The sequence below is a fragment of the Lissotriton helveticus genome, chromosome 6 (assembly GCF_964261635.1).
Source record: "Lissotriton helveticus chromosome 6, aLisHel1.1, whole genome shotgun sequence".
Taxonomy (NCBI): Eukaryota; Metazoa; Chordata; class Amphibia; order Caudata; family Salamandridae; genus Lissotriton; species Lissotriton helveticus.
The window spans coordinates 771363599-771386002 of record NC_136067.1 but is presented as its reverse complement, the minus strand read 5'-3'; the positions used below and the strand labels follow the sequence as shown (position 1 = coordinate 771386002).

Here is a 22404-nt window from a genome sequence, read left to right as displayed (position 1 = left end):
ATAACTTACCTTCTGGGCAGCCAAGCTGCACTTTCCTGGGTCCAGCAGACTCAAGGGCAACCTTTGAGCTTCAGGACCTGGTCCCAGGTGCTGTACGGAGCGGTGATCTGAAGTTCAGGGATATCAACTTGCCCCCAGCAGGCTTCTTTAGCTGTTATGGCCCTCTGTTGCTAACAGGAGATCAATCAACTGAACCATGGACAATCTTGTTTCGTCTGGGATCAGGAGTCTAATTCTCCACAAGCAGGACACAGTAAACCGAGTCCCTTCTTCTTTGCTAGCCACTAGGTTCAGAAGATGCAGAAGGTCAGTCTTTCTTCGGTCCTTTTCTCCAGTCCAATGAGATCAGAGTTCTAGGAGCCTGGGGTGACTCTTTTATGCCCAGAAAATGCCCTCAGGATAGGACGCTGTCAGTAGCCAATGAGCTACCAGGTTCCGTCCCTCCTGGTGACCACTTCATGGGAAGTGTGTTATCGGTCTATCCGGGCATTCTCCATTCTGCCCACTCTTAAGGTGGCAGAACCAGTCTCGCAGCGTTTACAGCTCCTTAGCCCAACCCAGAGGTGTGGCTACCAAAGGGACTACACAGACCTCAAACAGTGTGGCAACGATTTTCCCCTCTCTGTCCCCAGTGCTGGCCTGGCAGCCTAAACAATAGAGCAGCCCCTCTCCCAAGTGTTACCCATTTACCTTTCCAAGCTTCTTTGAAGTTCACCTTTTGAGCCACCACTCAGGTGGCTTCTTGACAGGAAGAGGTAGCACCTTCCCCCACTCAGGATTCTATTGCGTCCTTTTCTGTGAGTCATATGCACAGCTCCCAAGGAGGTCAGAATGCTGTCTCAGGGACAGACCCAGTGCGCAACCATAAACAGGCACAGGAAACTTTGGGCAACAAAGTGGCAATTTTGAAAAAGTTGCACACTGCAAAATGTTACATTAATTTCGACTTGGTGTGAGAAGTTGGCCTGATGTGCAGTGTTCACTATTCTAGTGATCACTATATATCAGTCCAAACAACCCTTATTGATGATTGGTTGTAAGTCAACCTTATAGACCAGCTATCCTAGTAGCATGGATACGAGCAGTCTAAGGCTAAGACTCTAGAGGGCGTGTTAAGCCAGCTGTTTTACCATCACATTACCCCTTGAACACCCAGTGAAAGGACACCACACAAGTGTTATGAAAATAAACAGTGTATTTATTAGAATCACAACAACCCTGTACTCTTTATGAGGACAGGGTGCTAGGCACACAACAAAACTCTTACGAAAATACTTTAAGTTAGCACGTTATACACAAATGCCCGAGGGGCACGAACAACCATATACTTTAAAAGTGGAATGCGAAATTACTAGCAGGTAAGTACAGTACTAATAGGCTTTGGAATCGCTAGGACTTGACTATAGAATCGTTAGCTTACTTCTAGGAGGCCTAGGGGACTCGGGTGCAGAGTGTGCACTCTCACGCGGGATGCGGGACAAAGTCTATGGAAGCTAGTAAAGGCAAAGTTAGTGTTCACGGGCGAACCCGACCTGGTAGGAAGAAAACGACAGTGGATCCTGACCCTAGGATAGTGAGGCTATGCTGGGACACCGAAGTGCCGAAGTTACCTAGCCCAGGGGCTGCAGCTGCATAGGTCTGAAAAGACGTCGGGGATCTCGTTGCCGGACCAGGAGCCTGGAAGAAGGAAGTTGCTGGCATGCGACCAGTGAAGGAAAGTTCGATGGATCCAAGCCTGGATCAAGGAAGAAGAAAACCTGAAAGCAGAGGGGACCAAGTTCTTGAATCACTAGCCAGTGATTAAGTGGGCACCAGGATGGCACCGGGCGAAGTCACCGCAGTCAGGTGAGTGGGCGCTGCTGGGCTCTGCAGTCTCTCGGACCAGGAGGCGTTGTCGGCGACCAGGATGGAGGTGCGAGCTGTCCCACGAAGGTTCTTGCTGTCGACGTCGCTGGACCCAGGATTGGGCAACAAGCCTTGGCAAATGCAAGGCCCACGCGGTGGACCTAAAATGGCGTCTTAGCCGGACCAGGAGGGTCCAGGGTGCTTCTCCGATGGAGGGAAGCAAGGGCCAGTCTGGAGCAACCAGACTAGCAGCAGTGTTGTCGTCGGGCGTCGTTCAGAAGGCCACAAGCCAGCGGGCTAGTAGCCAAACAACGCGGTGAGCAGCAAAAAGCAGAAGGGCCCCACGCCGATCGTGGAAATGCTGGGGGGCTGCTCTTCGGTGCTGGAGCTGCTCAGGGTGGGGGCTTCTCGGACCCCAAAGCACTCACCAGGAAATTACTCGGTGGGCTTGCTGTGCAGAAGTCGTGCAGTCTTGAAGATGGCCGGTCCCTCGAGGTCTCGTCACACCCACGAATCTCAGTGTGACTGATGATGTAGGTAGAGGTCAGAGGTGCCAGGGAAGCCGGTTCTCGTCGAGCTGGGCAGTCTTGATCCGGAGGAGAGACTTGCAGCCGACCGCAGTGTTCTTAAGATGGTGCCTGCGGATGCAGGGTGACTACTCCTTAGTCACAAGGGAGAAATCTTAGGAAGAAGTCTTGAGTTCCTTTCGTGGAAAGTAGTTTCAGGATTCAAAGATGATCTGCTTTGGAAGGGGGCCAGTTCCTACCTTTATCCTGTAAAAAGGGGCTGGCACGCGACTAAGTCCTGCCCTAAGGGTGGGACTAGGAGGGGGGTGGTTACACCCACTTCCTTGGCGGGCTTTTCCCCAGCACAGGGTCTGGAGTGACCCTGGAACTGGTTCCAGCCAGCCTATGCACAGTGAGCACCGGGGTGCCACGTGCAGTCACCTTCCTCTAAAGCCCTGCCTACCTACAATACACAAAACCCTGTCTGGGACGGTGCTGGCACCGCCCCTGGCAGGAAACCCTTTGTCCTTATCTCCTGCTCTGGGAGGACTCCCAGCAGCAGGAGGGCAGACTTGTGTCTCGGTGGCAGCATCCATTTTGTGGAGCTGAGGCTCTGTTTGACTTTAACCGGGGTTAGGGGTTACATACATGTCGTGTCCCTCTAGAAGGGTGGAATGCTAACCCCGTCGCCAGAATTGGCGAGGGGTTAGTATTCCAATTCGTATGACACCTTACTCGACATGTTTTGATAAAGCGATACCAGAGTTGGCATATAACCGCGAGGATTATAATGCACTTAAGAGTATATGGTATGCGATATCATGGAAACGGCTAAGGGATGGATCCCGAAAGCCGCAGACAGGCTCAGCTCATGCTAGAGCATCATCTCACACGATTCCAAGCACTCTGCCTTCAGGATTGTTAAGGCCTGCCATAGGAGTGACTGATAGGAGATCTGTGTGTCCATTTTAGGGTTAGATATAGGTATACTATATCTAAAGCAAAGGGTGAGTACACCACCTTGCCCCAGCTGTCGTGCAGCCAGTTGTGTCAGTTTAGTTAGTCAGCCCAGGGGTGGCATAATACATGCTTCAGCCCCTGGGAGACTTCTGGGTACACCTCAGCCCTGGGTACAGGGACTTGGAGAGGGCCCAGTGCCAATTCAGTACCTGGGTACAATTTGGATAGAGAGAACAGCGAGGCTGTGGGTCTGATTAGCAGGCCCACAGCCAGGGAAAGTCGTAAACCAGTGCAGCAAAAAGCAAAAATCTGGGTGATCATAGGATTGCAGACCCTACTCTCCTACACTTGGGCATCAAAATTCGGGTTAAAGTAACAAGTTGACACCTTACAGCATCAACTTTAGTAGTCCCTGTCAGAAGCTGAGTTGTCAGCCTGTAACTCTGCACTTGCCAACGAGGCAACTAGCATTTTTAACAGTAAAAATGACAACTGTAGACTTTAATAGCTGTAACATGTAAAAGTACATGCTCCACTCCTTAATACACAGAACCCTGCCATAGGGCTCAATACACCTACCTTAGGGGTGACTTGCATGAATTAAAAAGAAAAGACTTGCCCTTGCTTTAAATTGCAAAGTCGAGTTAGCCGTTGGGCAACTGCAGTGGTAGACTGCGAGCCATGTTTTTACCTTTGCCACACATAAGGTGGCACAATCAGTGATGCAGTCCCTGGATCTGGATATTTTCGAGCACTACCCCAGCACGCCAGTATGCGGAATCGTAGTCATCCGTGCCAGAAATGACATATGCAGTACCTATATAGGCACCATTGCAGTACGCTAACATCCGTTCATTTTCACGATGTTCCACGCCAGAAGCGTGGTGCTACAATGAATACTGAGCACTGGTGTGAATTTCTAGGGCCCTTTTCAAGGGGAAACCCTCATCCTTTAATCAAGCCGCAGAGTGGGGAGGATTTGAGGGTTGGTACCTAATCTGTGGCTAGATAGAATCTTTATCAGATAAAGCGTTACTGAAGGGAAGAACTTGTTCATCAGAATGAGATTTCTAGTTGTTGATTCCTTAACTTAAAATAGGAACCCAAACAACGCCTCCACAGAGGGGGTCTGCGCACCCAATTTAGACCAGAAAGTCCTGAATGACCAAACAGGCAAATTGCCTGCCCCGTCGACCTCAGTGTGCAGGCAGTATTGCTCCGTAAACATGTGCAAGGAAGCCCATGTTGACACCTGACAGATGTCCAGGACCAGAAATCCGTGAGCTAACAGTGGTCGCAGCTTTGGCTCCGTTTATTAATGGACAATGTGTAGCAAATCTTTATGCAGAGTACTACTGTGAGGAAAAGGGGTGTATTATATGGTGCTACCTTACAGTGTAATACTCTTACCAACCCCCTCGTAGGCCCAGTGGATTTCGCCTGTAAAATGCTCAACTCAGTCCTTGGAAGCTGTGACACTGCGTAGCACAGCTTACACAGTGGAACAAGTGTAAAGCATTTAAACAGCACAAACACAATTGAAGAATAAAATTGCCACTTCACTCAAGAAATCTGACACCAGTTTATAAAAATAGACTGTATTTTTATAGACACTAGAATGAAAAAGATCCACTGGAGGGTTCCGGAGATCTAGATTTTACAAGCAATACTAAATCAAAGTAATTTCACTCAACAGGTCAACACGCCCTGGAAAAGTCAACGAATTGGACACTCCGAAAGTGTCAATACAGTTGGTCAGAAGTACTTGGGGAAACCAACTCTGGCAGGGAGCTAGTCAAGGGTACTAGCAAGGTCCTCCAGAAGAGTTGCCTTAACAGAAAAAGCAGTTCAGCAGTTCTAGGCATTTTTTCTGCGTAGCAATGCCTCTCTAATGAGTGGTCCTAATGCAAGGGATGACTGATGCTGAAGATGCTTTAAGGATGCTGTAAATCCTACAAGGATTATTCAATCCACTAAGATGGTGAAGGAGTACTGGTTGCAGGGTTGATGTCCCACGAGGTCCTCCCTGGTCTGGTTGAAGTCAAGTCTCTATTTGCACGCAGTCACAGGCCAATCCTTACTGAGTCAATAATGCACCTTCTGAGAGCCCCAGCAAGTTTCGGACAGCGCACTCTGGCTCAGCGGCCTTTGGAGCAATTCTGTGCATCAGGTCTTGTTCCTCGGGTCTGCATAGCGGCAGTGGTAGCAACCTGAAGACTTTCGGCTACCAACTTGCCCCAGCAGGCTTCATTAGCTATTGTGTCCCTGCGCTGAGAACAGGAGGCCAGTCAGCTGGCCTCTGGAGAACTCTTGGCTTGACTGGGCTCTTGAGATGGCTTCTCCTTGAGAAGGACATGACAGACCCAGTCCTTCTCTTCTCTAGCCACCAGGTGCAGCAGTGTAAGTCCTCGACTGTGCAGCCTCTCACTGCTATTCCCTCGGTGCAGCAAGGCAGACCTTGTATAGTCCTTCTTACAAGTCAGTAAACATCTGAGTTCTGCGTGCCAGGGGTGTCCAATTTATCTTTAGAAAACACCCTCAGGGTAAGATGTGGTTGGTAGCCAATGTGCTTCCAGGTTACCTTACTCCTGATGACCACTTCTTGAGAATTGTGGTATCTGGCTATCCAAGGATGCACAATTCTGCCCACTTCCAACATGGTGAGACTCCTCTCTCAACACTCTGAGATCCTTAGCCCACACCTAGAGGTGTGGCTCCCAAGGGGCTAAACGCCCCTGGGAAAAACGGTTTGAAAACTGGCTTCTCCCCTATCCCCAGTGCCAGCCTGTCTGCCTACACAACGGTGCAGACCCTCTCCCAAGTGTTACCCATTTGCCCTTCAAAGGAAGCATCTCCTTTGAAGCTTGGCTTTTGGGCTAATACCTGTGTGATTTCCTGCAGGAGGGAGATAACACCTCTCTCTCCCATGCAGGCCCCTATTGTGTCCTTTCCTGGGAGTTGTTAGCATATCTCCCCGGAAGGGCAGAAAGTCGTCTCCAGGACAAGTCACATGTACATCAGTAAACGGGCACTGGAAACCTTGAGCTACTAAAGTGCAACTTCTCAAGTTGCACATTGCCTATCAGTGACATTACATTTGATTTAACCATTACATCTGATTTAATGCACAGATTCTTTTGATGCCAAACAGTACCAACCTCAGTAGACCTATTTTGAGATGAGCAGGGCTGCGGTGCTACCCTGTAACTTTGTACTTGCTAATAGGGCTACTACCCTTTCCACAGGAAAGATGACAATATAGGGTTTTTACTGCTGGAACATGTAAACGTACAGATTCCACTTTTTAACATACAGTCCCTGCCTTAGGGCTCATTAGGCCTGCCATGAGGGGACGTACATATATTAAATAAGGGAGGTTCGGGCTTTGCTATAAATGGCAATGTTCAGTTACCAGTTTCAAACTGCCCTTCCAGTCTGGGAGACATGTTTTACCTTGTACTCGTGGGGGCACAACTAGTGCTGCAGTCGTTGAGACACTTCAACCTACAGGCCCTAGGTACCCCAGTACCATATACTAGGGACTTACAAGTAACTTGGGTTATGCAAAGTGGGGACAATCCCATTAAACATACACCATTTTAAGAGTCAGAGCACATGCACTGAGTCCTGTTTAGCAGGGTTCAGGGCATTTCAGACCAATACACCAGTACCCAAATTAAGGTCAAAAAGTTAGGGGTAAACTTGCAAAAAGCCGGTTTCCTTACACATAAGAAGCCTGATCCTTAACAACTGGAATGGAATCCAGTTATTCACTGAAGGGAGGTCACAACAACGGTTAAGCACTATAGTGACATTACTACGGGAAATATTCACTTTCCCTCTGTTCTGCCACCTTGCTCAGGCCTCCAGAGAACCAAGGGTGGCGATGAAATGGAGGTTCCAATCGCCTTCTAACCACTACTCCTGGGTTTCTACAGACTTGAAGGAGATGCAAAATGCCTTCTCTGCCTTCTCAGTATACTTGCCCTGCCAAACAGCTTTCTCAGAGCCAATATTAGCAGGGTGCCAGCTGTCTGATCTCAGTGTGAGAGTGGAGAGTGTGGCTTTAGGTAGGGTGGATGAGGTTTGAAGAGGGCGATGGGGTTGGGTAGTATAAGGACAAGCATGTTTTTTATCAACTTGGGCGGGAGATATAATCAGAGTGTGGTGTGGTGGTAGGAGACCATGGAACTTATTTTTGAAATTTGGGAGAGAGGGAGTGCTAAGAGAAGCAGGGCATGAGGCCCAGTTATTTATTGTCATTTTTTTTACATGCTAATACTATGAGGTTCTTTACTCCCCTGCATACATGTAGGAAGCAGGGACAGAGGTCCTGAGGGGTCATATACAACACAAAATTAGATGAAGTGTCCCCATTTTTTACAAGTCACCAATCTACAATTCCACATGATGCTGACGAAGTGTGAAATAAAGAAATATGGTATATTTACCACTGTCTTTGTTAAAAAAAATAGGATTTCTTACACATAAGTGAAATCTATATTTGTGAAAGCTATCTATTGCAACTCCTAGCCAGCATTGCCACAGCCAAAGAATTAACCCTTTAGGTGCTGCCGTCGGCCAACGGTCGTCACGTGCACTACCTCCCCAGTGCTGCGTGCGACCGCTGGACGTCCAGTTCAGCACTGGATAATGGACAGCGCAGCACTGGGGAGGTTTGTTTACTAGCTCCTAAGGTGTTAAAGATGATTTACCACCACAGATGCTTGTCTGATTGTTTCAGTCACAATCAACAACAATGAGTCTCTTTAGTGCAGCTATACTACTACAAAGAGATACTTAAACAGCTTCAATTATAATATTCAGTCAAATGTAATTAACAAGTGAAACATCACTTAATAAATCAAATACCGGAATTTTCTATAGTTTTTAATAAGTTAAATCAACAAACTGCTATTAAAGCAATACAGTATATCTGCCTCAGTCATTACTGGTTCAGATAACAAGTATAGGCAAAGCCAATAGGTCTCGCCCATGAAAGCAATTGGGTTTGGCAATGATTTTCAGCCATGCCCTAAAGCAGCACAACTGATGTACAAGCATGGCTTAAAATAATGATAGAGAGCTATGATGCGGCCAATGCTCATGAGCTTTTTTTATTGAAAAACAAATGGTGAAGTGGATTGGTGGAAAGAGGCAACACCGAGGAAGGGATAACGACTGAAAAGGACATAGGTGGGGAGAAAGGGCACACGAGAGACAATAGGAAAGAACACCATCAGGCGGAAGGGGTTAGAGAGGCAAACTGACAATAGAAGGAGGGCGGGGTCGGTTGGGGAAGCGCACACAACAGAGGGTGTGCGGGATGAGCTGGGAGAGGAAGCTGACAATGGTGAGAGGGCAGGAGGGACTCTACAGCAGCAAACTGACAAAGAAGGGTGTGGGGTGGGAGGGGTAGGAGAGGCTAGCAGAGCAATTTGACAGCAGAGGATTAAAGAGCAATGCTGAGGTAGAAAAAGGATAAAGGGATGGTGGGGAAGCAATAACTGCAAGAGAAGGTGAGCGGAGGAGAAGGAAATACACAGAGGGGCAGAGGTACGCGTGTAAGACAGCTAAAAGACATGTATCCCTGGAGATTGCTTAAATAAAAATAAAAAGTTAAAGTAATACATAAAGAAATGAGCAGTCGAAGGACACAATCCGTCCATGCTCCAGGGGAGTGGAAAATACAATTAGAGGAACCAAAGCCTACAGAAGCGGACAAATAAAAAGCCAATAAATGACAGTAACAAAGCAAACCAATGGTAGTCAATGGGCAGGAGCTAAGCCCACTGTAGGCTAACAAAACGTCTTGCAACAGACAGTGCCATGCTCTGCCTTTGATAAGACCAAAAAAAAAGCCCACAACACATGCAGGGGGCTCTGCTGCTTTCTCGTGTAATTTTTATTAAGAATTGAAGCAATTAAATGTTAAAAATACTTTATGCACCTAATGTCAACATTTTGAAGTTGAAAACTTTCGGAATAACTTGATAGGCAACTGCACAAAGATCACGGGATACTACTCTAACAAACAAGAGACATGCACATAGTTTACAGCCCCCACTTCAAATCAATTGCACGTAGCAATCATGGGCCATATCTGGAAATACTGGAAGGAAAACATGGGGGAGTGGATACCATTCTATTATGTAATTATATGACAATTATTTGAGAACCAGTTTCAAAGTACTATAGAACATTCTTCATATTGTAATTTTTCTTATACAGAAGCAAAGTGTGAACAAGATTCAGGTAGGACTTTGTGGATGCAGGTGATAAAATATAACTGCACCTCGGACGCGGCATTATAAATAAAGCATGGGTGTTAAAAGCTCATCACTAGGCCCAGAGCCATTAAAGATTATAAGTATGTTTGGCCATTTAAAAGATTCACTTTTACATTTACTGAATGCCCAATTATGACATGCGCTATCCAAAAAATATGTCATGGTTCCAGCTTCCTTGGGAAGACCTAGTTATTTGCCATTAATAATTGGTTTACTAACCAAACAGCATAAAATGTTATCTAGAGATAGTGGTCATGTTCTGAGTCATTGTTGGCTTCCAGTATAAGAGTTATCATGAATCATATTCGCTCTATCCATGGTCATTTACAATATATAAAGCCATTATTCTAAGAATGCTTATGAATCCAACCTGTAGATGGCAGTAAAATAAACATGTCGGTTTACACTACAAAAATACAAGTTCTAAATGTGAAAAACGGTTTTAGGGGTAAATGTTCACATACAAAAAGAATGACAGGCCCACACGGAGAATATTTTACTTAAGTTCATAATGACAACACGTGGTAACTACCCAATTACAACGCTTTTAAAGTATTTCTGATTCATTACTGTTCAAATGCCCCAATTAGAGTGACTAGGAAATGTCATGACATTTTGGCTCAAAAAACTATTTCTACAGTAAACAATAGAAAGCGCTAATTAAAAAAATTAGAAAAATAGACACTCAAAAAAAATAAACCAGCAACAAACAATATTATTCATAAGGACAAAGCCAAGTCTTACAAATGTGTGCACTGGAATGATAATGACTTCTTCAGCAATGCTGTCCCATATTAGAAAACAGAAAGTTTAACTAAACAGTAAGATGCCGCAAGACAATTCAGTTTGTTGCAAGTGCTAGAATCCTTCTCAACCAGCAGCTATATTTAAAAAAGTATTCCAGTATCTTATACATCTCAAATAACCATAGCACACGTTTTAACTCTGTTGCTTCACTCTGGTGTTCCAATCTGGCATAAAGGTAAACCTACCTCTTTCTTTCCAAAGTCACCTCCAGGGTTCATTGTTGCTACGATGCGAAATTTCTTTCCAGCGGTCAAAAGTTCTACCTCATTTTCCTCCTCCTCCTCTTGACTTCCTTTTTCAGCAAGCACAAGAGTCCTTTCCACTTCAAGAACACTAAAATGATGGAAAATGACTTAGGTATCTTACAATTTCATTGCTTTGTCTTTATGCAAGGTCTTCAACAATCTTGTGCATTCCTTTTTGACACCAACTATCCCCATTAACCACAAAACGAGCCAACTTATCACCTGAAATCAGCTTACTGTGCAGAGGGTACTACAACCATTACCTCTGCCATGATAGCGAGAACATTTTATCTGCCAATAACTATGTTTTCTAGATGTCAGACTGGATCCAGAAACTTTTGGAGCAGTTCTCTTGCGCACCACTAGGTGGAATTGTGCGGCTTCACTCAGACATCACTCCATTCCAGAAGTGACAAGTGGAGCAGCATATAATCACCTCCTATGCACGCGGATTAACAAGTTACTTACCTTCCATTGCGCCTTATCTGGTAGAGACTATTTAGTCACAGAATCCTTACCGTAGAATTTCCCCCAATTGTCAGACTGGATCCGAAACTTTTTGAGCAATCTCCTTGAGCGGTGGTAGGTAGCATCATTCAGTTCTGCGTGCAGTCGGCCACGCTGGAAGTGACATGTGCATTGTCTATATAGGCACCACAACGTGCTGGCCTCAGAGCTGGACTGTTTTTCCATACCAGTAGAACATAGCCAAACTGAGGAGAATTAACTAGTGTGCCAGAATGAAGTCCAGAAGGATCTCTTGATTTTTAGATATGCAGTTCACAGAACGGGAAAAATCGGTAAGGAATCTGCGGCGCAATAAAATCTCTACCAGATAAGGCAGTACCTAAGGTATATAACTTGTTCATCTGATAAGGACATTTAGCTGCAGATCACCTACCTTCAAATAGATACCAAAGCAATGTCTTCCTGGAGGTGCGTATGCAGACTGTACTAAAAGGTCCTGGAGGACGTAAAGGGTGAAATGCTCATCTCTCTTGACCTGTCTAAGCAATAATGTTTGACCAACATGTGCAGCGATGCCCATTAGGCTTAACAGATGTCCAGAACTGGGACTCCTCGCACTAACTCAGTGGTCGAAGCCTTAGTTCTTCTTGAATTAGCCCACAAGCCTTCAGGGGGCTGGTCCTTGACCACTACGTATCAGAGTTTTACACTGAGGATAGTCCATCTAGCCATGGTTTGTTTGTTAACTGGCTTTCTTTTTTTTGCACCTGCAAACCAACAAAGTTGTTCATCTTTCAGGAAGTCCTTAGTACGATTATTGTAAAATGATAGCCCTCTTTTTGATTCCAGACGTTGTAGTCTCTCCTCTTACTTGGTAGGATGAGGGCAGGCGAATAAAGTAGACAATGTGAAGATTTGCCCAATGTGAAAGTTGTGACCACGTTTGGTTAAAAAGGAGGCAAAGGTCCCAAGGACCAAATTGTCTGAGTAAAAGGTCATGTGCGGGAAATAAAATGAAAAGGCCTGCAACTCACTAACACTCCAAGCAGAGGCTGAAATGGTAGAAAGGTATCTTAACTTTACACAGGGTAAGGCTTTGCCAGCAAGGGATGAGGTAAAAATTTTGTTTTAAAAATTCAGACACGGGTGCAGACAGAGGATCAACAGAATTGGCAGTACACCAAGGCACATATTTGTCCTATCAGCAGACGAAATTGCTTTAGTGGAGGGACACCTACCTGCCAGAATGACAGAGACCAAACACTCAATCTCCATACAGGTAGGTGAAGAGTGTGCAGATTTGGGTGCAGGACTCTTGCCCTATTGCTGCAACTGGAGACTCTCCCAAAACCAGACTCTCCTTGCACAACCCAGGGTCAATAAGGTAACTTGTGCCAGGCAGTTCTTGATCTTCTTGTGAAATCTGGGAAGGAATTATATACCAAAGTCTTGAGCTACACTCAATCGAAATGCGTTTCCAAGCGAGAACCGCTTTGGAAACTCCCACGAGCAGAAGTGATGACTCTACAAGTTCTTGGTAGTGGTGAATAAATCTAACCAAGAATCCCCCAATTTCTGTAGAGAACTAGATCCACCTCCAAATGAAGATGCTATGTGTGATTCGCGAGGCATCGGTGTGAGAAAGTGCCCTCTTTCTTGCATGGTATGCCCCCACATTTTGCTAAATTGCTGGCGTTCTTTGACTGACTGTGCCCTGGGCTCCTGCTAATCAGGTACCCAGGGCCTGTGTTCCTTCCCTAAAACTGCATTGAAGCCTAAACTCAATTCTCATCTCTGACCACATGTCAGCACCTGGAAAATGGTACCACAGGTACCCAGGGAACTGGGACCAGAGAAAGCCTCGGAGGGCTGAAGCACTTATTATGCCACCCTTGGAGGCCGTGTACCCTGACACGCACTGCCTTTGCAGGCGGAGTGTCTTGGTGCAGAACAAAGTGATAAGTCGACATGACACACATCCCTGTGTGCCATGCCCACAAACCACTGCCCTGGAATACATCAGTCAACACTCTAGGTGGGTGCCCTATGCCAATGGTGAGGGTACAGGTGCATGAGCCCTGTACCTCTATAGTGCCCAAGTCCATTCCTGGTCACTGTAAGTGCAGTGCTGCCATTAAGAGTACATGGTGCCTGGAGTCTGTCATTACGAACTTCACAACACCATAATGGCTACACTGAAGACTGGGGTGTTTGGTATCAAACTTCTCAGCACATTAAATCCACACTGATGCCAATGTGAGATTTAATGTAAAATGCACAACAGAGGGCATCTTAGAGATGCTCCCTGAAACTCGACCAACTCCTAGTGACCTGACTGAGTGGCTGCTTAGGCTGCCACCACCAGATATGTTTCTGGCCCCTGGGTCGAGAGCTTGCTGCTCTCGGGGCCTGGAACAATGCACATCCTGAAACGAGGTGCCGAGCCTCTTCCCCTAGGATGGGCAGGGTTCACGAAGGAGAAGCTTCAAAGGCATGCTGCCTTTGTGAGCCTCTCCAGACTATTTGCTGCTTTCAGCAACTGGTCTCCACTGGTTCTACCCCCCACTTTGGGCGGAGAACCGGCGGGAAAAACAAGTGAGGAAGAGAGGTCTGCCCACCTCTGCCCACCATCACCTCTCAGGTGGGGGAGGCGAGGTGAAGCACAACCTAGAGTCCCCGCCATCTTGAGGATGGGGGGGACCTAGCCAACCAGGGACAGGAACACCCCCTATCGTGCCACCCGAGGGTGGCACAATAGGGGGTGTACCGAACCCAGGGAAGGGACCCATTGGTCCCTGCCCTTACCTACCTGTAACGCCCCTAAATCAAAATCCAGTATTTGTAAATCCAGCATTTGTAAAGCGCACAGCTACCCGCAGGAATCCCAGCGCTGGGGGCAGTTGGGAAGATTAAGCGAGCTATTGCCCAGAGTCACATGGTGCTGGGCAGACCCCTGCCGCCGGTGCCAGGGATCGAACCGTGATCCCCACCGTCCGGCGTCAGTCGCCCTCGCCGCTGCGCCACACCTCTTCCCTATCTAGTCTAGTATTTAGGGGGCACCCTGAACCTTGCTTTCGCAGATCCAGACAAGAAACAAGAAAGAAGATTAGAAGAAGGACTGAAGAGCCGTGCAGAGCCCACTGATTGGCCCCAGCCCTACCAGCCTGTCTCCCCCTCAAACTTGCTCCTGGGAAATCCTGGTGTGTCCTGCAGCCAGCAACCTCATGAAACCCGAAGAACCTGCCTGCCTTCGCTTCTAAAAACTGCAATTCCGGTGCGCACCCGATTTGTTCAAACTGCAGCTTCTGGCACTAGCCAGAGACCGTGAATCCAGCCAGCTCTGCACCCGCCGAACCCGGCTCGAGCTCGAGTGGAAAAACACCACAAGGAGGTCCCCCCGGCGATCCTGACCCAAGATCCGGCAACCCCTGGCCTGCCTCAAGCCTCCAGCAGACGCCTGCAGCGTAAATCCAGAAGTCCACCCCCCCAAACCGCGACCAGGAGCTGGTAAGAAGATCCGACCACAAAAGGAACCCGTGCACCAGACGCCCCACAGCCTTGTGTGCCCAAACTGACGGTGCCTAACCAACCCTTAACTTCCCAACTTACCTCTGCAAGTGATGGTCGCACCAGAGACAGAGGAAGCGAGACAGAGAGACAGAGGAAGCGAGACAGAGAGACAGAGGAAGCGAGACAGAGAGACAGAGGAAGCGAGACAGAGAGACAGAGGAAGCGAGACAGAGAGACAGAGGAAGCGAGACAGAGAGACAGAGGAAGCGAGACAGAGAGACAGAGGAAGCGAGACAGAGAGACAGAGGAAGCGAGACAGAGAGACAGAGGAAGCGAGACAGAGAGACAGAGGAAGCGAGACAGAGAGACAGAGGAAGCGAGACAGAGGAAGCGAGAGAGACAGAGAGACAGAGGAAGCGAGAGAGACAGAGAGACAGAGGAAGCGAGAGAGACAGAGAGACAGAGGAAGCGAGAGAGACAGAGAGACAGAGGAAGCGAGAGAGACAGAGAGACAGAGGAAGCGAGACAGAGAGACAGAGGAAGCGAGACAGAGAGACAGAGGAAGCGAGACAGAGAGACAGAGGAAGCGAGACAGAGAGACAGAGGAAGCGAGACAGAGAGACAGAGGAAGCGAGACAGAGAGACAGAGGAAGCGAGACAGAGAGACAGAGGAAGCGAGACAGAGGAAGCGAGATAGAGAGACAGAGGAAGCGAGACAGAGAGACAGAGGAAGCGAGAGAGACAGAGAGACAGAGGAAGCGAGAGAGACAGAGAGACAGAGGAAGCGAGAGAGACAGAGAGACAGAGGAAGCGAGAGAGACAGAGAGACAGAGGAAGCGAGACAGAGGAAGCGAGAGAGACAGAGAGACAGAGGAAGCGAGACAGAGAGACAGAGGAAGCGAGACAGAGGAAGCGAGACAGAGGAAGCGAGACAGAGGAAGCGAGACAGAGGAAGCGAGACAGAGGAAGCGAGACAGAGGAAGCGAGACAGAGGAAGCGAGACAGAGGAAGCGAGACAGAGGAAGCGAGACAGAGGAAGCGAGACAGAGACAGAGAGACAGAGAGAGAGAGACAGAGAGAGACAGAGAGAGAGACAGAGAGAGAGAGACAGAGTGAGGGACAGAGTGAGGGAGACAGAGTGAGGGAGACAGAGTGAGGGAGACAGAGTGAGGGAGACAGAGTGAGGGAGACAGAGTGAGGGAGACAGAGTGAGGGAGACAGAGTGAGGGAGACAGAGTGAGGGAGACAGAGTGAGGGAGACAGAGTGAGGGAGACAGAGTGAGGGAGACAGAGTGAGGGAGACAGAGTGAGGGAGACAGAGTGAGGGAGACAGAGTGAGGGAGACAGAGTGAGGGAGACAGAGTGAGGGAGACAGAGTGAGGGAGACAGAGTGAGGGAGACAGAGTGAGGGAGACAGAGTGAGGGAGACAGAGTGAGGGAGACAGAGTGAGGGAGACAGAGTGAGGGAGACAGAGTGAGGGAGACAGAGTGAGGGAGACAGAGTGAGGGAGACAGAGTGAGGGAGACAGAGTGAGGGAGACAGAGTGAGGGAGACAGAGTGAGGGAGACAGAGTGAGGGAGACAGAGTGAGGGAGACAGAGTGAGGGAGACAGAGTGAGGGAGACAGAGTGAGGGAGACAGAGTGAGGGAGACAGAGTGAGGGAGACAGAGTGAGGGAGACAGAGTGAGGGAGACAGAGTGAGGGAGACAGAGTGAGGGAGACAGAGTGAGGGAGACAGAGTGAGGGAGACAGAGTGAGGGAGACAGAGTGAGGGAGACAGAGTGAGGGAGACAGAGTGAGGGAGACAGAGTGAGGGAGACAGAGTGAGGGAGACAGAGTGAGGGAGACAGAGTGAGGGAGACAGAGTGAGGGAGACAGAGTGAGGGAGACAGAGTGAGGGAGACAGAGTGAGGGAGACAGAGTGAGGGAGACAGAGTGAGGGAGACAGAGTGAGGGAGACAGAGTGAGGGAGACAGAGTGAGGGAGACAGAGTGAGGGAGACAGAGTGAGGGAGACAGAGTGAGGGAGACAGAGTGAGGGAGACAGAGTGAGGGAGACAGAGTGAGGGAGACAGAGTGAGGGAGACAGAGTGAGGGAGACAGAGTGAGGGAGACAGAGTGAGGGAGACAGAGTGAGGGAGACAGAGTGAGGGAGACAGAGTGAGGGAGACAGAGTGAGGGAGACAGAGTGAGGGAGACAGAGTGAGGGAGACAGAGTGAGGGAGACAGAGTGAGGGAGACAGAGTGAGGGAGACAGAGTGAGGGAGACAGAGTGAGGGAGACAGAGTGAGGGAGACAGAGTGAGGGAGACAGAGTGAGGGAGACAGAGTGAGGGAGACAGAGTGAGGGAGACAGAGTGAGGGAGACAGAGTGAGGGAGACAGAGTGAGGGAGACAGAGTGAGGGAGACAGAGTGAGGGAGACAGAGTGAGGGAGACAGAGTGAGGGAGACAGAGTGAGGGAGACAGAGTGAGGGAGACAGAGTGAGGGAGACAGAGTGAGGGAGACAGAGTGAGGGAGACAGAGTGAGGGAGACAGAGTGAGGGAGACAGAGTGAGGGAGACAGAGTGAGGGAGACAGAGTGAGGGAGACAGAGTGAGGGAGACAGAGTGAGGGAGACAGAGTGAGGGAGACAGAGTGAGGGAGACAGAGTGAGGGAGACAGAGTGAGGGAGACAGAGTGAGGGAGACAGAGTGAGGGAGACAGAGTGAGGGAGACAGAGTGAGGGAGACAGAGTGAGGGAGACAGAGTGAGGGAGACAGAGTGAGGGAGACAGAGTGAGGGAGACAGAGTGAGGGAGACAGAGTGAGGGAGACAGAGTGAGGGAGACAGAGTGAGGGAGACAGAGTGAGGGAGACAGAGTGAGGGAGACAGAGTGAGGGAGACAGAGTGAGGGAGACAGAGTGAGGGAGACAGAGTGAGGGAGACAGAGTGAGGGAGACAGAGTGAGGGAGACAGAGTGAGGGAGACAGAGTGAGGGAGACAGAGTGAGGGAGACAGAGTGAGGGAGACAGAGTGAGGGAGACAGAGTGAGGGAGACAGAGTGAGGGAGACAGAGTGAGGGAGACAGAGTGAGGGAGACAGAGTGAGGGAGACAGAGTGAGGGAGACAGAGTGAGGGAGACAGAGTGAGGGAGACAGAGTGAGGGAGACAGAGTGAGGGAGACAGAGTGAGGGAGACAGAGTGAGGGAGACAGAGTGAGGGAGACAGAGTGAGGGAGACAGAGTGAGGGAGACAGAGTGAGGGAGACAGAGTGAGGGAGACAGAGTGAGGGAGACAGAGTGAGGGAGACAGAGTGAGGGAGACAGAGTGAGGGAGACAGAGTGAGGGAGACAGAGTGAGGGAGACAGAGTGAGGGAGACAGAGTGAGGGAGACAGAGTGAGGGAGACAGAGTGAGGGAGACAGAGTGAGGGAGACAGAGTGAGGGAGACAGAGTGAGGGAGACAGAGTGAGGGAGACAGAGTGAGGGAGACAGAGTGAGGGAGACAGAGTGAGGGAGACAGAGTGAGGGAGACAGAGTGAGGGAGACAGAGTGAGGGAGACAGAGTGAGGGAGACAGAGTGAGGGAGACAGAGTGAGGGAGACAGAGTGAGGGAGACAGAGTGAGGGAGACAGAGTGAGGGAGACAGAGTGAGGGAGACAGAGTGAGGGAGACAGAGTGAGGGAGACAGAGTGAGGGAGACAGAGTGAGGGAGACAGAGTGAGGGAGACAGAGTGAGGGAGACAGAGTGAGGGAGACAGAGTGAGGGAGACAGAGTGAGGGAGACAGAGTGAGGGAGACAGAGTGAGGGAGACAGAGTGAGGGAGACAGAGTGAGGGAGACAGAGTGAGGGAGACAGAGTGAGGGAGACAGAGTGAGGGAGACAGAGTGAGGGAGACAGAGTGAGGGAGACAGAGTGAGGGAGACAGAGTGAGGGAGACAGAGTGAGGGAGACAGAGTGAGGGAGACAGAGTGAGGGAGACAGAGTGAGGGAGACAGAGTGAGGGAGACAGAGTGAGGGAGACAGAGTGAGGGAGACAGAGTGAGGGAGACAGAGTGAGGGAGACAGAGTGAGGGAGACAGAGTGAGGGAGACAGAGTGAGGGAGACAGAGTGAGGGAGACAGAGTGAGGGAGACAGAGTGAGGGAGACAGAGTGAGGGAGACAGAGTGAGGGAGACAGAGTGAGGGAGACAGAGTGAGGGAGACAGAGTGAGGGAGACAGAGTGAGGGAGACAGAGTGAGGGAGACAGAGTGAGGGAGACAGAGTGAGGGAGACAGAGTGAGGGAGACAGAGTGAGGGAGACAGAGTGAGGGAGACAGAGTGAGGGAGACAGAGTGAGGGAGACAGAGTGAGGGAGACAGAGTGAGGGAGACAGAGTGAGGGAGACAGAGTGAGGGAGACAGAGTGAGAGAGGGAGACAGAGGGAGAGAGGGAGACAGAGGGAGGGAGACAGTTACAGAGAGAGAGAGGGAGAGAGGGAGAGAGAGAGGGAGAAAGACAGAGTGCCCCTCCCCAGAACCACCCTTAGGTAGTTTGGGCTCGCTACGCTACGTTCGCTACACTGCCTTACTGTGTCCCAAAATGATGCATCTCCAAAAAGTGTGTCCCCAACATAAAAAGTTTGGAAAGCTGTGCCTTAGGCTCTTGCTCAAAGACATGTTCATCTGCATCTGCTTCAACTCATGAAGACCATTAACATTTTCTATCACCTGGACTAAATTTCTCTGCATGGACACATTTTCAACATAGAACTCCTGCTCTTGGTTATCACTTTCTAGCCTGAAGCCGATCACAAAATCCACAACATAAGGAAATAACTTAGTTGGTACCATAGTATAGTCTAACATAGAAGCTCTATACTTTAAGACATTGGTAAACTTGACTGGGCAATCTGATGGATAACGGCCAGTCTAAACATAGGGCAAAAGCATGAAGGATGCCCTATGAAATACACCCAAGTTCCTCTGACTGGGAAATGAATATTGTGATATCGTCAAAGGCAGATACAGTCTGAAATACATTCTCAATTAGCATACTTTGAGTGATGTTTAAATTAAAATCACCAGTTATGAAAAACTCTGCAAAAACATACTGCTGCTTTAAATCTTCAATCACTACAACCAGACATTTACCATGACTTTCTTTTGTTTTGGGGGAGGGGCCGACATTAAAATTCATGTTTACAATTTAAGCATGAAACTCACCTAAGGGAAGTTATAGCTACAAGGAAAGTCACCTTCCAGAAAAGGAACTGCAATGGGCAAGAGTGAAGCAGTACGAAAGGAGGGCCCATTAGCCTAGTGAGTACTAAGGTTGAGGTTCCACACAGGAGTGGGAGGCGTCTGTGGTGGAATAACCCGTTTAAGGCCTTCCATGAAAGCCCTAATGACTAGAATTCTGAAAAGTGAAGTGTGTTGTCTATTTTGTAGGTAAGCAGCTACTGCAGCTAAATGTAGTCCGACAGAAGTATAGGCAAGATCTGACTTCTGTGCGTTAAGAAGGTAACAGACAATATCCTGCACAGAGGCTGTGAGCGTCTCAAAATTCCCAGGGAGCCAGTAGTGTACGAGGTCTGTCTGAGGGACTGGCTCGGTATCACACTCTACTTGGTCTGTGTGGACTCTACTGGTGAGCAAAGGAATGTTGCAGAAGCTCCAGCTAAAGAAAGGGGGTTCTTCACTTGTTAGGAATGGAGGCTTTTGCTTTGGGCCTGCAGCTACATGTGCTATCAAGTTGCAGTCTGCACAGACCTCCCTAAGCACATCAGAGTAAGACTGGGGACATGGCTCCCACTAAGTAGTGAAGGTATCACAGCCACTATGCTCAGGTAACTCCTGGACCATTATGCTTTTGCTCATCGGAAACTGAGGCACTTCTGGCTTTTGGAAAAAGCACAGTGAGGATTGCGAGCGACTGTGGCACAGAATGACTTACCTACAGGCCACTGACCCCAAAGACTGCACCCTGAGATTATATTGAACTGGATATATTTTTGCCTATTTTTACATATAGCACCTGTTACAGAACACTGTGCTCATGGGTTTATTTTTCCAGGTTGTATTTTGTTTTCGTATAAAAAGTAACAGTTTTTTGTAAAGCTAAGCACAGAAATGGAGAATCTTTATTGCAGGCTATTATTTAACTGCTGTGTTCTTAAACTCTACCCCCACACTAAATCTGAGAAATCTCGCTAGCCAGTGGGTGCCCGCCAACCTAAGGGTCAAGTACATGATGTTTAGTCTGCAGTGCTAAAGAAGGCCAAACTCAGGGGCACCAGCTTCAAAAGGGCTCAACCACCATGATTGTGGCCTAGTAACCCCTTCCCCTTCGCCCTAAATGGGTGGTGACAGGATGCAAAATATATATTGCTGTAGCAAACAAATAAGGAGAGTAAGAAGTTTTCAATAACCAAAAACTCAAGCATTAAAAAAACGTTGGCAATATTGGAGACCTCACTTGACGCAACACTGTTCAACACATGCAAACGAGCGAAGAAAAAATGCAGCATGCTTTAGGTTAATAGAGGCCCAGCTACAGCACTACTATTTAAATGAAGCAATGAACCCATGCCCATTGTCAGTACAATGCTGAAACTACCTTCAACCAATCTCTGAAGAGGAGAAGATAAAACAATGACATACCTGTTAAGTCGTTCTAAAACAGAATCATCTGCTAGAGAGATTTCGTCCATGAGGAAAAATCCTTCTTTTTTCATTGCCAACACCAATGGACCATCATGCCATTCAAACAGGCGAGTTTGATCTGCATCACCCTGTAGAGGATAAAAGTAAGATGAGTCTCAAAGACCCTTGTTAAAAGGGTGTTTCGAAACTTGACTCGAACATTAGCACTGAAATACAAAATGAATTAAGCCTGTAAACCTTTATCAACTGTATGTCTTTAAGACATTTATGCCATGGCAAGTTTCTTCTTGCAAGAGAACAGATATCACTGCACGGAGTGCATTTGAATACTGACACAGCTTTGGTTAGAGCAACCTGCACTTTAATAATACATTGCTCCTATTATACACAGGGATCTCTCATGCTTCCATCTTATTTTGCACATTAGAATGGTTACTTAACTTAAAAGAAGTGCATCTGAGCAAAACTCTCCAGCAGGGCCACATTTTAGTTGCTCTTAAAATACCCACCCATCTTCCTATTTTCCCCCGATCTCACCAGAGAACTTTAGGGCTCTTTAAGACTCTGGTTTCAAATAAACCTTCCTTACTAGCTCCAATATAGGGGCAGCTCTGGAGAAGAAAACACTACCTGGGTGGGCTTCAGAGTTCATCTCGAAGCCCTGATAAGTCCAGATAAAGATTCCCGCCATGAAGTTCAGACAACAGAATGTCATTCTACTTTCTCAGCAAAGAGATGAGACTTAACATTTTCTCATGGTATATCAGAATACAAGCTAAAGAAAAAAAATCTTACATTTGGTAATGATACTTGTGATGAACAAAGTATCTACCCGCAGATTCCGTAAATAACAAATATTCCATGGGTGCCTGACTTGATCTGTAATACTTTTTCCTCAGCAATAGTTCCCTATTGCCACCATTCACAGCTCAGTTCGCTTTCGATGTAATGATATCAGACTACATAAAGCACAGTCTCGTGCAATGGGATTAGTTCCTTACATTTTCCACAGACAAACAAGGCATTTAGACACCAGTTAATAGGAGAACCAAAAATGCATATCTTGGAATTGTACTATACTGTGCACTATCTCATAAGCAGAGAAGGGAGGGTGATGCGGATCCAGTGGAAATACATAGTATCTAAA

The 22404-nt window shown here is 48.1% G+C and overlaps 1 protein-coding gene across 1 annotated transcript in view; it reads right to left on the bottom strand.

Moving 5' to 3' along the window:
• MDN1 (midasin AAA ATPase 1) overlaps positions 1 to 22404 on the bottom strand; it is a 2221312-nt gene that overhangs the window by 1586535 nt on the left and 612373 nt on the right. Inside the window, exons 31-32 of the mRNA XM_078648266.1 lie at positions 21255 to 21385; positions 10594 to 10741 (exon numbers count right to left, since the gene is read on the bottom strand). Of these exons, the coding sequence (XP_078504392.1) occupies positions 10594 to 10741; positions 21255 to 21385 (279 nt within the window). The remainder of the gene's footprint in view (positions 1 to 10593; positions 10742 to 21254; positions 21386 to 22404) is intronic.